The sequence below is a fragment of the Orbicella faveolata genome, unplaced genomic scaffold (genome assembly GCF_042242905.1).
Source record: "Orbicella faveolata isolate gen_17 unplaced genomic scaffold, um_ofav_v1 contig_4, whole genome shotgun sequence".
Taxonomy (NCBI): Eukaryota; Metazoa; Cnidaria; class Anthozoa; order Scleractinia; family Merulinidae; genus Orbicella; species Orbicella faveolata.
Window position 1 is genome coordinate 6,159,198 of NW_028301569.1, and position 16,634 is coordinate 6,175,831.

Here is a 16,634-nt window from a genome sequence, read left to right on the forward strand (position 1 = left end):
TTCAACCCCTCCGGGCACCATGCTTAAGCAATTCCAAATTTTCCCATTTTATGCGAAAACACTATAATCAAGAACGATGAGTTGGTGAGTTCGAGTGTATCTGTGAAGACCTTCAAAAGGTCAAACCTTAGAGCCCTATGCAATGTTTCTGGCTATTTTTTGACCGTGCAAAAGGGGTAAAGGAAATCTTATTCTTTTGATATCTTAATTAACACCAAACGGAGCAGGTTTTTACTAGACTTAACGAATCGAAACAAAGAAATCTTTTAAGATATTCGATTTCAACAACAAAAGATTCTCTCGAGAGATTCTGTGAAAATCTATTTTCTGATGTGTTTTTCTCTCATCAACAGAAAGGGAAGCCAACCCAACATTTAATTGTCAAATCAGACGCCGTAAATCTTCTAGATAAAGTACCGTTTTCTCCTTCACGTATCACTGAAAACAATTTCTGTGTAAGTTGGAGATTAAAGTTCATTTTTTAACGATTAACAAATATCCCAGCAATAGCTGATTGTATTTCTTTTTCTAGCCGGAAAATGAGAGATTTCAATCTTCCCAAGTTAAAGAAAATTCAACACTTTATCAAGAGAACTCTAAAGATGCACTTAGGTTAGAACAACGCAAGTTGAATATTTTAACATGTTAACTCTAAATGAAGACTTAACATGTTTAAGTTAACATGTTAACATGTTTAACTTAACAAGTTTAACATGGCAACACTTTTTTTTCTGAGGAAGGAGCAGGTAAAACGTTCCTGGATTTCAAAACTGGAACGAACGAACCTTTTAAGATTTTACATTTAAGGGCGAAGTATAACCTTTTGCGTGTTAGGAGAAAACTTATGTTCTTTCACCATTTCTTCTCATTAACGTCATATAATCAGACGCCTGTAAGAAGTAATTTCTAGTTTAGCACAGCCTAATTTAATTGACTATAATCTCGAAAAGATCGCTTTTAACTACTGCCAGTCAAACAAAATTAAATATTAACATGATAACGGTTTTTAGGCCGTTGATAACATTGCTACGTTAGAGAGGGGACAATAATTATGCTGAAATGTTTTATGAGAACTCCATGTGAAGTATGTCAATACATTTTTGAAGTAAATAAATAGACTGTTATTGACAGGACGGTTACAATAAAGGAGGTAAACATTTATTACTTCAAAAGAAGAAGTCCTAGCAAAATATTCAAGGCGTCTGAAAGTGTTTATTTCATCTTTTAATTTTGTAAATCATGTCTAACTTTAACCTGTCCATGCTGGAACGCTACGATTAAAAAGTATGTATATTCTCTGGCACTCTTCCGGTTAACCTCACTCAAAAAATTCGGTCAAACTTGAATTGCCCGTATTAACAGTCTATAGCGAAACGAAATTACGTCAGTTTCAAAATAGCGCTAGAGCTCTGAAAACGAGTACAACATTCTGCAGCATAAAAAGACCAAATTTGTAACTTTGTAATACCTTCTTTTCCTTTTCTAGTAGATTTACAGGGGTTTTTTTTTCAAACATGATATGCTAAGGGTTCAGTTAGAATACACCAACGAAACGTCTTACCGTTCGTCTTTCCAAGGTGAAGGCTTTCAGTCACAACACTAGATGTTATTAGTGCGATGATAAGGAGAGTTGAAAAACTCTTGATAACGAACGCTTCCATCTCAAATTTGGGAAAATGGCAAAAACAGAGCAGAGTTGAGGGACACTGGAGACGGCTGTAGGCAGCGGTAACAGACAAACTTTTCGGAAGACAGACTGACTGGGGCAAACTGTTTTACATTGTTTAAAACAATTTGCTCATTCCATTGGCATGAATAGATTGTCCAGTCAAAGAGTATTTAAATGATAAATCTCTTCACAATGTATTATTAAATTCAACCCCTCCGGGCTCAATGCTTCAGAAATTCCAAATTTTCCCTTTTTATGCGAATTCACTATAATCAAGAACGATGAGTTGATGAGTGCGTGTGTATCTGTGAAGGCCTTCAAAAAGTCAAATTTTAGAGCCCTGTGCAATGTTTCAGGCAATTTGTAACCGTGCAAAAGAGTTGAAGGCAATCTAAATCCTAATATTATGGCATGTTAATTAGCGCTAAACAGAGCAGGTTTTACTGTATTGAACTTAACCAATCAAAACAAAGAAACCTTTTAAGATATTCGATTTCAACAAGAAAAGACTCTCAAGAGAGGTTATGCGAAAATCTATTTCCTGATGTTGTTTCCTTTTGCAATCGGTTTTCTCATCAACAGAAAGGGAAGCCAACCCAAAATTTAATTCCAAATCAGATGCCTTAAAGCTTCTGGATAAAGTACGATTTTCCCCTTCAGATCATCACTGCAAACAACTTCTGTTAAGTTGGAAATTAAAGTTCATTTTTAACGATTAACAAAGATCCCAGGAATAGCTGATTAGCTTATGTTAAGTCAAGCGTATGTTAGACTTAACTTGGCTTTGTCTAGCAGGTGTCCGTTTTGCTGTTTCGAATAGTTGAACCGCAGGAAAACACTTTTGTAATTTATTTTGTTTTTCTTTCTGTCGTTGATCTGAACGTTTTAAAGCAGGTTGAAAAAAATAAGCTTACTCAGAATTTCGAGAGAAATTCCTTCTTCCATTCGGTTTTCCTGGTCTGTGTATTTAAAAGAGGGCCAAAGTTTAATCTGCATCCATCTGGTGTTACGCATTCTTTCTTTACCCGTCTTGGTGTGTAGGGAATTTAAACGAATCGATTCCCCCTTAATCGGTTCGTCGATCTTTTTGTTGGATATCAAGAACATCAAAGGAGTCAGTTTAGGACTGCAGATCGAAAATGCACAGAAAATGCACTTTCACGGAAGCTCGTTAAAAATTCCACGTTCCATTGAAATTTAATAGATCAATGGGCTGGGTGACCAAATTGTGTCCTTAATGGCAACGCAAGGCCTGAAATGAGAATAATGCCAACACTGGAACACTATGGTTATTTCGTAATCAACAGAAAATCATCCTACAACGCGATTGGACAATCTATTCATTCAATCAGCGAGATTCTGTGAACGATCTCCTGACATAAATGAACTTCTAAAGAGGTACATTTGTCCCACTTTGTCTTGGCAGTGTGTTAGAGATTTGTCAGTTCACAAATTTCATGTTAGCTCAGTTTTTAACTCGCTGACAACTGAGATGGAAACCTACGTTGGGAAGATTTTGGCCCGTCTGCTTGTTATTGTACTTATCACATCCCACGTTGTTGAGGCTGAAAAACTGTCCGTGGAAAGCAAAATTGGTAAGAGACACACTGTATTTTTTAAATACAGCAATATCTACATATAGACCCTACTGGGTTAAATTATGAATTGGAATAGAAAAAACTCGTCTAACTCTATAAACTAATTTTGCCCGTTTTACCAAATGTCGTTGAAGGTTTTGCAATTTATCGGTCATTTATACTTCTAATTTCGTTCGATTCGCCTTAATAATCATGTTCATTAAGTTAAAAATGGGAAACTGTTACTTACGGCAAGGAGAAAATATTTCAGACAGAAATAGAATTTTAAAAATCAAAACAGTCGAATATAAATTTGTTTTATTGTTATTACTAATATCATTATAATCATTGTTTAATGGCTGGCTCGGATCTAGTCTTTTTTTATTTACCATGAGGATCACTTTACTATTATTGACTTATCACATCTCACCCGAATTTTACTTATCCAAGTCTAAGAAAGATCCAGCACTCCATTTATTGGTTTGTCGCTGTGGTTTTGCCTTTAATTGTCAGACGTTTTGTTCGTTTATTACATAATCTGTCAAACAGACCTTGCAAGGACGAAACAAAATAAGGTGACATCTGACGTGACAAATAGAGCATGGTTTGACAAATTCTTTTTATGCATTCAGATAATGATTCGTCGATTCTATTTACTTCAATTTATGAAATAAACTTGCTAAGTGAAGTTTACCTTTTGAGTTAATTGAAATCTAACATAGTTTATGTGGTCGCATTGTTTTCTTCCATAATAATTAGCAATCGAGTATTTGTCGTTGTACAATTAATGAGAAAGCTCTTTTACAAGAGAGGCATAGCAGGCACTTCAAAAATCTCCGACTTCAAATCTTCTAATTTTGTTGACTTAATGAAATAAGGATATTATAAAAATCTGCCCACTTCAAATTGTCTATTGACATTTGATAACGGCCAAACTCTTACTGACAACTAAGAGATTATGAACGGCAAAAGTTTTGCCTCACAACTCACAAAGTATATTTCCTTGTAAAATGATTTCTCGTTATTCTGTTCGTGTTTTAAGTGCCTTTTTTTCCAATCAGAATTCCAAACTTCTAAACTTACAAAAGAAAAATGAAAAACACACGTAACAAGTAAGGTTTCAGATCGCGTAAAACAATTTTTGTCACTTCAAAGAAGCGAACTCACCCATTTCAAACCATAACAAGAATGCAATCGTGAGATATTACCGAAAACCGATTCCTGAGGAAGTCGAATAAGTTATCCTGGAAGATGGAGGACTGCAATTTGGGGTCATGTGATCAGGCACACTCTATTGTACAGCTGTTATGGACAAACAAGAGAAACTATTTGCATTTTTTGTCTTTTAACCAGGTTTCGATGATCACAATCTTGGCACTAAGAACAGCACTGAAGAAGACCACAGCCAAAATGTCACAGGGATCCGACGAGTTTTACTTACAACGTTTGTTTTCAATAATCCTGACAGACCGTGCTATACGCAATTCTTCGTACAAGGACAACCACCAGAAGGTTTACGTGGTCCACGTAATGGGTTCACCAGATACATCTGCCAACCGCCGACACCAGATCAAGAGCACACGTACTACGCCACAATGTTTGACGAACATTTCGGAATTGCGGTATTTTCAGCCTACACCTTGTGGAGAGATCCCGGGGAAGGTAAAGGAGACCTTTTCCAAGGAGGAAATCGTCGAGCGTGGACCGCGACCCCAGGTAACTTATTTACATGTACAGAGAAAGAACATTCGCCATATGCACAAGGGTTGATTTTTGAGGTATCACAGTATATTTAACAAATATTCCACGAGCGTGGGTTAAATATTTAGCTCTTATTAACCGAGCAGGAGGTCTGTATGGGAGAATCTTGACCGAGGTCGTGAGTACAGACCGAACGCAGTGAGGTCTGTACACACGACCGAGGTCAAGATTCTCCCATAAAGACCGACTAAGCTCGGTTAATAAGATGTTTATTATATGTAACTTGTTAGTACCTGCTGACATTTTGCTTCCGAACGGCGATGAGCTGAAATTAATTCTGCCAAAATTTGCTCCTCCTCTTTACTTTTTTCTCACCAGGCTTTTTGGCACTTCCATAAATAAATACTTTTAGAAGAAAATAGCCAATATTTTTGCATTTTAGTTTGCAGCTTTTTCACCGCAAAACATTACCGGTCTAGATGTCGGTCTAGATGGGAAAATGTAGACCGCTTTCCATATCGATTTCAGCCAATCAAATTCGTGATTTCGGTAGTTCTGAGACCTTGTGAGACACAGCCACATAAGAGATGGTAAATAGCCATCGAAGCGCGTAGCACCGAGTTGGCTATAATCATCTCATATCCAACAAGCGCGAGTGGAATAATTGTTTTATTAAAAAATATAGAAAACTAAACTAAAATATGGTAAGCGTACGCGTGAGTTTTCGGGGCGTTTTTATTTTTATTTTAGTTTATTTTAGAATAAAAACTAGCGGTAAAAAACGACGTTTCGATCTCTTTGAGATCATTTTCAAGTAGAAGAAAAAACGAATGAAATATACATATATAAGTACAAATTAGGGCGTGAGAATGTCAAACGATAAAATATGTAAATACAAGCGCTAAAATGTAAGTGTTAAAATAATAAAATACCATAAAAAACCTATATAAATAACTTTGCACGGATGGAATCTGACTGTTTGTTCAAGGTTGGCTTAAGCTCCTTTATAAAGAGCATTTCGTAGATCAGGCAGTCGAATTTACTTTGGCACTTTCTCAAGATCTTAAAATCACGATATATGTCACTTGGGACTGTTCCATGTTGCTCTTTGATGTGATTCCCGATTGAAGACGATCCTTTGTGTTCCTCAACGCGTTGATAGAGGTGTCGGCACGTGTACCCGACATAGTTTGCATCACACAAACCACACTTGTAGTAGTAAACAACGCGTTGCTGGTTAATGATAGGCGGCTTCTTTTCTTTTGATTCGACCTCGTGTCCGATCTTGCGGCTTGCATACACGGGACGAATATCAATTCCAATTTTTCGGCCTAGTTCCCCAAGTTGCCTTCGCGCGGAATTGGCCGATCTCTGATCCTTGAAAGGCAACACTATTCTGACAGGCGCTTCATTCACTTTACGTGCTCGAGTAGAAATTGGATCGCCAGAAACTATCTTGGTGACAAAATTACTGATGGTCGATTGTATCAATTACGCTGGGTACTGAAGTCGGGAGAACATCTGTGTGAGGCGATCACATTCCAGGTGGAACAGTTGCCAGGTAGATGAGAGTTTAAAGGCACGATCCAGCATTGTTTTTAGCAATGACTTCTTGTATCTAACGACGTGGCTCTTGTAATGTAGTAATAATCCGGTGTCAGTTGGTTTTCTGTACACCCTTGTCTCCAGGCGACCATTGCATTTCCTGATGTCCGTTCCCAGGAAAGGAAGTTTACCGTGTTCGCCAAGTTCCATGGTGAAGCAGACAGATGGATGGCTCTCATTTAGAGATTCCATCCGTGCAAAGTTATTTATATAGGTTTTTTTTTTTTTTATAGTATTTTATTTTTTTAACACTTACATTTTAGCGCTTGTATTTACATATTTTATCGTTTGACATGCTCACGCCCTAATTTGTACTTATATATGTATATTTCATTCGTTTTTTTTTTTTTTTCAACTTGAAAATGATCTCAGAGAGATCGAAACGTCGTTTTTTACCGCTAGTGTTTATTCTGAAATAAACTAAAATAAAAATAAAAACGCCCCGAAAACTCACGCGCACGCTTACCATATTTGTAAAGCATGGTATAATGGCTCATAACCCATGATGGCTAAGTCAATGAAAACTCTCGAATCGCATTATCCAATGGTCCCGTTTTTAATAAACACCCTTTATTATATGGTTCTGTCTCTCAAGGACTGGGAACTACCAAATTCACGAATTGGATTGGCTGAAATCGATATTGAAAGCGGTCGTGTGCACAGACCGAACGCAGTGAGGTCTGTACTCACGACCTCGGTCAAGATTCTCCCATACAAACTGACTAAGCTCAGTTAATAAGATTTAAATAATCATGAAAAGCTCTTTAGTATCTTTGATCTCCTCAACCTTGTGCTGGGAAGAGGATATAGGTCTCCCAATTATCCAGAATGGCGCTGACTTTACTTAAAAAACAAATATGGAGAGTATATCCACCTGCATGTGACATTAAGAATTTCCAACCCGTATCTTGGAACCTTCGGCAATGAAATTACGAGAGCTAACGGGAAACTAGTTTTATTTGGCTCAGTTTTAAGTGGCTTGTTAGTGCAAAGACCACTTCCGTGACTGCGTATCTTTTGAGGTTACGCATAGCTCCGTTCAAGAAATGCTTTTAAACTACTCTAGTGTGTTTGCCAATGCTCAAATACAGAGTGAAAAGTATTCCTTCACCTTAACGCCCTATTTATTTCTTCCTTAATTGTCTCTATGAAAAGAGACAGAAACGTTCGTGTTTAGCCGAAACCTTCCCGAGTTAGTGACATTAAAATTTGTTACAAAAAAACCTTCCTCACACATTGTTACAGACTCCGTGGCACCTACTGAGGTACTGCAAATTTAAAAGTGAGGAACTTTCCAAATTTCCGACCGGAAATTTTGGAAATGGCATTTTGAAATTTAAGTTCTTTTATCATTTTAAAAAGGGATCCTGCGACAAGGAAGCGACATGTTATACAGCGATCAAACTGTCGATCCAAGGACCCAAATCAAAATCTATCAAAAAGGTCACTTGGCTCCAGCGCATACCCTTTCAAGGACCCAAGCTGGTTATGAGTCCACCTTCACGTATACAAACGCCGTACCACAGTGCCAAAGATTTAACGGTAGGGCTCATTGGGCTAAATATGAAAACAGGATACGAACGGCCGCAATGCTTTGTACTGAGGCACAGCCTGGACAGCAGGCTGCTGTGTTGTATCTTTTGACTGGTACTTCATTTGCTCACATTCTACCGGGCGATCCTCCAAATTCAAACCAACCAAACATTGAGGCTTTTAATCAAAACCATCCTACCATCGCTATTCCTAATTCACTGTGGACCGCTGGCTCTTGTGTGCGCCCAAATGGTGCTGCGGTGAGTTTTGCTGTGATGGGAAACAACGTCCAGGATGGAGGTGCTGAGCGCACTCGGCAAATTACCGTAACAGAGCTGCAAAATATTCTTACGGCCGACGTTTGCCACCATGATCTGGCCGGTGGAAACGTCAACCTGTTTCCAGGAAATCCTAATTGCTTGAATGACCTTGCTCAAGACCTTCTCCGTATTAAAAACTAAATTAAAAGAATAGAAGATAATTAAGTAGATTCCGATAGAAGATATCGTAAACAGCAAGTAGAACCCTGTTGACTTTGTGAAGCTGGCTAACGAACATACACTCATTGATTTTCATTGTATCCGATACTTAAGCTATAAGCGATCCGCCGATTGATAAAGTGGTTTAAAAAAAATTCTATGGCTAAAAATATATCAGAAAATGACAGGTTAGCTCGAAGTCACTAAGCCTATGTTTATCAATAAACAACATGTAACGTATTGTAAAAATTAAATAATTTAATACATTTAAATGCCCCATTTTGGCATGATCATGGCAGCGGCCTTATTTGGTATCAAAAGTTATTGTGAGATTTTAAAGCTGTGTTCACACTAGGGCGAAACATGATTAGTCTGATCACGAATGAAACATGTTTCGTTACGAAATGAGTTCACATCAGACAGTGCATTGCGCGAATCTTGATTGAAACATGATTATTCTGAGCATGATTAAAACAACCTCGCGAGGTAGTTTCAACCACGATCAGACCAAACGCGTTCGAAATGGCGGATGGATGCGGAGAGGAGGGGAGTGTCCAAAAGAACCAAAATTGGGGCTATTTTGAGGCCAAATGTCTAGTTAAAATATGGGCCGATGAAGAAATACAACGGCAATTGTCGGCGATGAGTAGAAAGCAGAACATTTGGGAGAACATTGCCCCAAAACTTAATGACAAATGCGAGTACCATGAAACAGCATAAATTATACAACCATGCATGAAACGTGTTTGAAACCGACATCTGATGTGAACAACGCAATAACAAACATATTTAGGCGCAACATGTTTCCTTGAAACATGTTTACTCTAATCATGTTTCGGCTTTAATGTGAACACAGCTTAAGATTGTATAATTTTTTGGGAATGCCTGATGGACGTCGCGATGGTACTTGTCGGTGGGATAATTAGAACTTTCATTACTCGGGCTTCCGTAGGAGAGCCCGCGTCATAAAATGGAGGCCGTTCGTCGTCGCCGTAGTCGTATTGGGTCACCAAATCGGGGGTCATGGGGACCTGGGGGCAAGTCTACTACAGATCAATTGCAAATGACGCATCGCTGTCATCCAACCTGGCCGCCAGGGTCTTTGAACCTCTCGGGAATGGTTGCAAACCATCTGTGAAGCAAAACTATTTTTTTTTATTATTATTATTGTTAAAAAAAGCTCTCTCCTTATCCTGCAAGCAGGGCCTTTTGTTACAGCACATATCCCCTCAAAAAAGAGATGAAAGAGGCTCTGCGCGCAGGGTGCTCTCTCCTCTGCAGTGACTCGAAGGGGTTTTTCAGGTTAGGAGCATCCGCTGAACGATTTGAGGGCAGGCCAGGGTTACTTGGCGCCTGCTTCCACCTCGCACAGCGGCTTTCTATAACCCCGTATTTATGTCCACACTACGCCGGTAAAATTTTAAAACACAGCTTTATTTCTATGGTTAGGCCTACCATCCACACTTATCCGTCACGAAAACGGAGCTTTCCGGAAACACTCTTCAAATTGGAGAAATTTGAAAACGCCTGCTTTGCGTTTTAGTTTGGGACGGTTAACGTTTTTAAAACGGAGCTTTTCGAAAACGATGATTTCACAATAATCACGTGATTTTCCTGCTCGAGTTTTACCTCATACACAAATCGAAAATGACCGGTGTTTGTTGCGTTTTAAAAATTTCTCCGGCGTAGTGTGGACGGAAACATTTGATGCGTTTTAAGAGTGAAAACGCCGTTTTCAAATCATTTCTACGGCGCAGTCGGGACGGGGCCCTAATTTCAGGAGAAAATTAATACAATTGTGGACACGGATCAGGAGAATTACTTCATAAGAAAATAATAACAGCCAAAAGAGAGACCAAGGAAATTTCTACATTGCTTTTTAAGATTAGTACTACGCTTGATAACTTAAAGAATACACGACGTGAAAAGAATAACATTTATAGGCATCAACCATTTGCATCAAGTTGAGTAAAGATATCAACTATGTCTCTTTAATGTAATATCACCAAGCAGTTAGGGATATCAATCAGAATGGAACGAATTTTAGCTTTAAACTGAAAACCAAAAACCAAAAAACAAAAACAAAACCAAATTACTGAACTATTAGACTATTCGTCGAAGTTGTTACATTAAGGTCATCCAAAAAATGCGTATTCAGTTTTCTCAGCTGATACTAAATCGGCAAAAAGTTCTCAAACTCATTAATAATTTATCAAGTTAAAACAAAGAAAATCACAATCGTGAAGGAGGTTTGGATACCCTCGTTAGCTTTTGTTTCGATTGAGAAGATGTATGAAACACTTGAGAGAGTGTTTCATCAGCTATCCAAACACCTCGAAGTTCGTCAAAAATACTCCGCTGCGCGTCGTATTTTCAACTCTCTTCTCGGTGTTTGGAAATGTCAAAGAAACACTGTCTCTCGTGTTTTATTTATTACTTTTGAGACTTTGTGGATCTCGTCAGTACTTCAGCAACGTTAACAATCTTAGTTCTGTATCATTGTCTGTCTACTGTCTATTGAAATCATTTGGATGAAAAACCGAAAAATACCATTAAAAATCAGTCATCTTCACAGCCACAACATTTACAAGCTGAGCATATCTCAAAAAGGCCAAGAAAAATTATAATAACATTTTTTGCGATGAATATGGACGCATCTTTACCATATTTTAAGAACAGAGCCAAGCGAAGCCCCAGAAATACACAGTTGACACCAAGGACCTGAAGAGTGGTTCGGGAGATCATCGTGCATTTGCGGTATTTCCAATCGTCAGATCCATCCAGCTTGACCTCTATCAGTTGCAATGGAGACAGTAGAAAACTGATACAAACGAAAGCGAGTATGGCTTTTTCAAAGCTGTCAGAAATTTCATTGTTGACTTCACTTTCTTCGATGATAACGTCCAACATTTCCACTCCGTCGAAGAGATCCAGTGCTATTCGCAACGACAACATCCAAATCAGCTCTCTGTAAGCAATCGAATCTGTCCCCGTGCTCAATAACAGCAACAGAATGAAAGGAGACAGGCAAAGTGTCATCTTTAAAACGTTTGGACCGAAGAACTTTTCTTTGTCGAGTTTCTCCTCGATCGGCTCAGATCCACCAAAGATTACACCGATGAGGATCACGAAGGCAACTACGTATAGTAACCAGACAGCAAATAACCACTGTAGCTTTTTTTCCTCGCACAAGATGTAAAACCGGAGGGCAAGAGCAGGGCCAAATAAGAGACACAATGCGTAAAAGCCATCATCATGTTTATATTCTGCAGGATATGAAGCCAGTGAATACGCCTGAAGGCAAACCACGCCGAAGAATACGAGCCGTCCAATCCAAACGAGACATAAAGCCATGATTTAACTTTAGCGCAAAGCGCGTGACTGTTCTGTCAGGCACTGAGGTTTCTAATTCGGTTTGAATAGACTTTCTATGCCAAGCCCAAAGCACGATCTTTCTAAGAAAACGAACGGAAATGCGGATAAAGGTCATGAAGCTTTTTTTCCGAGAAACACTCACAAAAGACTCGTACATACGTAATAACGAAGCGCGCGACGTCTAAAAATAGAATGCAAATTATTGGAACCCCGCGAGAGTCAGACAACATAAGCGTGTTCTGGGAGAAATAAGAGGAAACTGAACGCCAAATTTTCGTTTGAAAAATTGTTTTAGGAACACTTGCTTACGCGCTTGAAAAAGCGTCAAATCTTCCACAATTCCGTTTTGTTTGGCTGAGTTTGTCTGAGTAATGACGTCACTCACGCGCTTCGCTATTCTTTGCGTATGACGCCATACCTTTCTCAATCTTTCTAAGAAATCAGCTCAGCATGATTTTAATGACATACTCAAAATGATTAAATTAACTTTGTCTTTGCACTTTGTTACAACCAATCACGAATGTTTTTTGCTTGCTCAAATAAGTTTACTTGAACGAAATCTTAGTCAAGACGAACCTAATAATCAAGCGAACAGAGACCTTCAAACTTTTCATGACTCGTGCTTAATTGGAAGTGACTGTTGCTCTACATCAATTAAAATATATGATAAATGTTTGAGAATAAATTCAAACGAAAGGCAAAAAAAAGTAGAGGTTTCAACAACCATTCCCCGAGTATTTCTATGTTATTTCAAGAGGAGCAGACATAAGGAGAATTTGCATACCTCATGGTTTACACAAGAATCAAATATTCAGAATAAATTCAGTTAAACTTGTGATCTCGAACTCTGCACAGCGTGACACGCTGGGAAAGAAAACGACTATTTCTACAGTAGCCTGTTCAACTTTTAATGACATTTTATTAAAATCAGGGAAGTTTTAGGTAGTTTAATTTCTTCTCGCATGTTATCGACTAAGTTTACCGAGTGTATTGCATTTGTAGACTGCATGCAGCAGAATGGAGACTTTTAAATTAACTGATATCGTATTCCATTTTCCATTACCGAGCAGAGATAGAGCTAACTGTAAACAGGGTAACCTGAGTGCTATACAGGTTGACCTGTGTGATATTCACGCTAACCGGGACGTTATTTAGGCCTAAATGCAGTCTGCAGTCTGCAGTCTGCAATGTAAATGTCATAACGGTATTGTACAGCCTGAAAAGGCAAATCGAGGAAAATTGACAAACCAGAAGTTTATTCCGGCAATAGAACTTTGTTTCAGTCTATAACATTTAAACTAAGTTTAACATGGTTATGCGTCTGGGTCGGGTTGCTGAAAGCCAATTAAGCTAACCCAGGATCAGTGAGAATTCTGATTTCAGTTTTGTAATCTTCCGGTGAGGTTTTCTGTTTATACTGTTTGTCCTTCAGTTTAGAGTTTGAATAACTTCAAACTACACAAATCATAATTATAAGCAGTGGAAGATATTTTAGGCAAGAACAATTAATTCTCCGGTTAAAATTTAATCCTGGGTTAGCGTTAACCGATTTGCGAGTAACCCGGCCCTTTAATATGCTACTTTTTCATCACTTTAGACAAAACAACCAGCGAACGGAATCTAAAGGAAATTCACGGTACATTGGAGCACTTCCATTTACTCCACAACGAATATTTTAGCACTCCATTCGATCGGTGTTCACTAATTACACAATTAAGCTGTGTCTTTCGATGAAAGAGACACAGTTCAATACCGAAGAGGTCACTTGTGTCGTTTCTTTTCGCCTTATATCAATTAAGTGTAAATTTTAAATTTAAACAACAATTAATTAACAATAGCACAACATAAGGAAATAAGAAGAAATCTGCACTATTACACAACCCAACACTACTCTAACATCAGTCAAATAACAGTGTAACGTTTTCATAGCATTACTTCTGTAAGTGAAAAACTTTCATAGGATCTCACATCACGTTAAACAAAGCATCCAGCATACGGAATCTAAAGGAAAGTCAGCCAAGTTTGAGAAGGATACCTCACTGCACGAGAACAACAGAGGACTAGCTTTCATTAAAATCCACAGAAAGTTTGCCATTTCGATGTTAAACAACAAGTAAAATTTCCCTGTCGATACAAGAAACACAATTCAAAACTGGAGAGGTCCCTAAGCAGAGAAAACTTTGTTATTACTTAAACTGTAAAGGTAAACTGGAATCAACATTTCAGATGATCCAACTTCTTGAAGCAAACTGGAACAGATCGTAGCCAAAATCGAACTCGTTTCCTACAGTTTTCAACTGTATCGCAGCTGGAGAATAAACTTCGATGTTCTGGCAGTTTCACTGAGCACTGTTGGATGATGTTAGAACGAACTGCTGGGATTGCCTAACCAGGGCTTTGCAGATTAAAAGCTTTCAAAACCTCAAGTATAATTAGAGGTAAAATGCACACGGACGCTTGAAAGTCAGTTGTGAATAACTGATCGAGACTGAACAGCGTACTAAAGCCAAAGTTTTACCATTATCTAAAAGTCCAAGGAGTAAAGAGAACGTGATATGAAAGTCAGTTAAAGGTAAGACTCAAGAAGTTAACGCTAGCCGGATTCAGGATTGCCGATAGTAATAGATCTCCAACGAGGATAAAAATATTGCGATGCCATTTTTTGCTATAAAGATAGACTCATCTTTCTTGTACTTTATGAAGATCACCAGGCGAATTATTAAGAAAACCAAATTCACGAAGACCATTTGAATACCATTGCGGATAATGGCGAGCTTCTTGTCAAGTTCGCAGCTTCCGTTCTCGAGTTTGTTTTCCGCCATTTGTAACAAAGACAACACAAAGCTAAAACATGCCACGGTGATCATCGCTATTCCAAATCCTTTCTTGATTCCATAGTTGTTTTCTCTCTCGTCAAGAACGACGTCCAACATCTCGACGCCATCGAAAAGATCAATGGATATGTGAACAGATAATTCTTTAGCAAGCTTTCTGTATTCTTCGTTCTCACTTAAATCGTCTGCCGTGTTTAGTAACAAAAGGAACAGGACAGGAGTGAGGCACAGAATCACTTTCAAGCAGTTAGGACCAAGGAAGTTTTCCTTGTCGAGTTCGTCTCCGCATACTCCAAAAGTGATGGCTATGTTTAGTACTAGGGCCAGAACGTACAATCTCCAAGTAAAAAACATTTTGATGAGCCCTGCATCGGTTTTCAGGCAATAACCCCAGTAAAATATTACTGGTACATATGAAATTATGACAGCTATCCAAGGCTTATCATCTGAATACCATGTTGGATAAGCCGCGAAAAATCCACACTGAGTCAAAAACAGAGCGAGTACTACAAAGCGTCCCACGAAAACTAATCGTATAGACTTGATTTTTCTCTTTAGAGAGGACAGAACACCCGCCATTGTGGAAATCGTAAGTGAACTTTTCGTACACCAATCGCTCTACGAATTCGCAAATGACACGTGGCGTTTTCCGAGAATTCAAATGAGGTAATCGAAAGTAAATATATCCATACTGAAGGGGGTTTCCCACTTAGTAAACAGTCAAGAAATTTGAAAAGGCCATGTTTTGTGTTCATATTCTGCGAATATGAAGCCAGTGAAAACGAATTAACGCAAGGCAATTGCAAGGTGAAGAAAAGGACGCGTCCAATCCAAGCTAGAAATAAACTCTGGGACCATGTTTCAAACTCTTGCTAGTGCAATGTCAGAGATTGAGGTTTCTAACAAGGCGTTTAAGAAAATAAATTAAAGGTCGCGACCTTTCCAAGAAAACCAACGCATTTAATTGCATAAACGGCTCTTTCCGAGAAACACTCCATAAAATATTTGTAGTTCTTTGCGCGTGATGTCATACCTTCCTCTATGCATCTTTCTAAGAAATGTATCTCGCGTGACCTTTTTAATGACATACATGAGGTGACCAGCTTTGTTCTTGCATTTTATTGCAACCATGACCGTTTTACTTTAATTGAAATCTTAGTGAAGGCAAACCTGATAACCTAGCTTTTGCTGACTCTTGTTATGAATGCTTGTACATTGATTAATTAGGCCGACAGAGTAGAAAAGTAAAATTTTAACCATATATTTATGAGTTATTTCAAGATAATTTATCAGTAATCGCTTACCTTGTTTTTACTCAAAAACCAGAATTTAAGAATGAATTTGGTAAAACTGGTGATAATAGATTTTGCGTTGTGACACACTAGGAAAGAAATTTCCAAATCCCGTTCAACTTTTAAGGAAATTTCATGAAAATCAGGGAAATTTTTGGTAGTTTCTTTTCGCCTTTTATCGAATAATTGTAACGGTCACAAGCTGATAAAACAACAGCACAACAAAAGAAGGCAAGATGTCTGCTCACCAGAGCCTCGGTTAAGTCTCTACCAAATAAATTTTTGTTTTGCGTATAGTATTATTTCTGTAAATTTTCTCACATCACGGTAGACAAAAAATCCAGCAAACAGAATCTGAGGGAAAACCAAGTCTGAAAATTACAGCTCACTGTACGGACGCGTTAACATCGGATCCTTATCAAAAATCCCCAGATTTTGTTAAAAGCCATCCTTGCTATAGTCAACAACAGGAAGCACGATTAATATATTTAGCACTGAAGAGGTCCTTGAGCAGAGAAAATTAAATCATTACACAGAAACTAAAGAAACTTTCATGTTTAAAGCAGTTT

General features: G+C 38.2%; 3 protein-coding genes and 1 pseudogene across 3 annotated transcripts; 1 reads left to right on the forward strand and 3 right to left on the reverse strand.

The window, feature by feature from the left end:
* The first annotated feature begins 3,092 nt into the window (after positions 1 to 3,092).
* On the forward strand, positions 3,093 to 8,859 carry LOC110041158 (uncharacterized). The gene is made up of 3 exons (XM_020746437.2): positions 3,093 to 3,264; positions 4,600 to 4,962; positions 7,915 to 8,859. Exons 1-3 carry the CDS (start codon positions 3,162 to 3,164, stop codon positions 8,544 to 8,546), a joined length of 1,098 nt encoding a protein of 365 aa, XP_020602096.2. The 5' UTR covers positions 3,093 to 3,161; the 3' UTR covers positions 8,547 to 8,859.
* Positions 5,728 to 7,433, reverse strand: LOC110057143 (uncharacterized; annotated as a pseudogene).
* A 1,669-nt stretch (positions 8,860 to 10,528) lies between the features above and the next one.
* Positions 10,529 to 11,982, reverse strand: LOC149101253 (uncharacterized). The gene has a single exon (XM_089276550.1). The coding sequence runs from the start codon at positions 11,916 to 11,918 to the stop codon at positions 11,124 to 11,126; it is 795 nt and encodes a 264-aa protein (XP_089132676.1). The 5' UTR covers positions 11,919 to 11,982; the 3' UTR covers positions 10,529 to 11,123.
* An 851-nt stretch (positions 11,983 to 12,833) lies between these two features.
* LOC110041159 (uncharacterized) lies at positions 12,834 to 15,664 on the reverse strand. Its single transcript, XM_089276548.1, has one exon. It carries the CDS (start codon positions 15,350 to 15,352, stop codon positions 14,543 to 14,545), a length of 810 nt encoding a protein of 269 aa, XP_089132674.1. The 5' UTR covers positions 15,353 to 15,664; the 3' UTR covers positions 12,834 to 14,542.
* Between the last annotated feature and the right edge of the window lie 970 nt (positions 15,665 to 16,634).

Bases quoted from the DNA above. Each gene is read 5' to 3' on its own strand.
- LOC110041159 (XM_089276548.1), bottom strand. From the start codon at position 15,352: ATGGCGGGTGTTCTGTCCTCTCTAAAGAGAAAAATCAAGTCTATACGA.
- LOC149101253 (XM_089276550.1), bottom strand. From the start codon at position 11,918: ATGGCTTTATGTCTCGTTTGGATTGGACGGCTCGTATTCTTCGGCGTG.
- LOC110041158 (XM_020746437.2), top strand. From the start codon at position 3,162: ATGGAAACCTACGTTGGGAAGATTTTGGCCCGTCTGCTTGTTATTGTA. The intron at 3,265-4,599 runs GTAAGAGACACA...TCTTTTAACCAG, and splicing joins GTCCGTGGAAAGCAAAATTG to GTTTCGATGATCACAATCTT. The intron at 4,963-7,914 runs GTAACTTATTTA...CATTTTAAAAAG, and splicing joins AGCGTGGACCGCGACCCCAG to GGATCCTGCGACAAGGAAGC.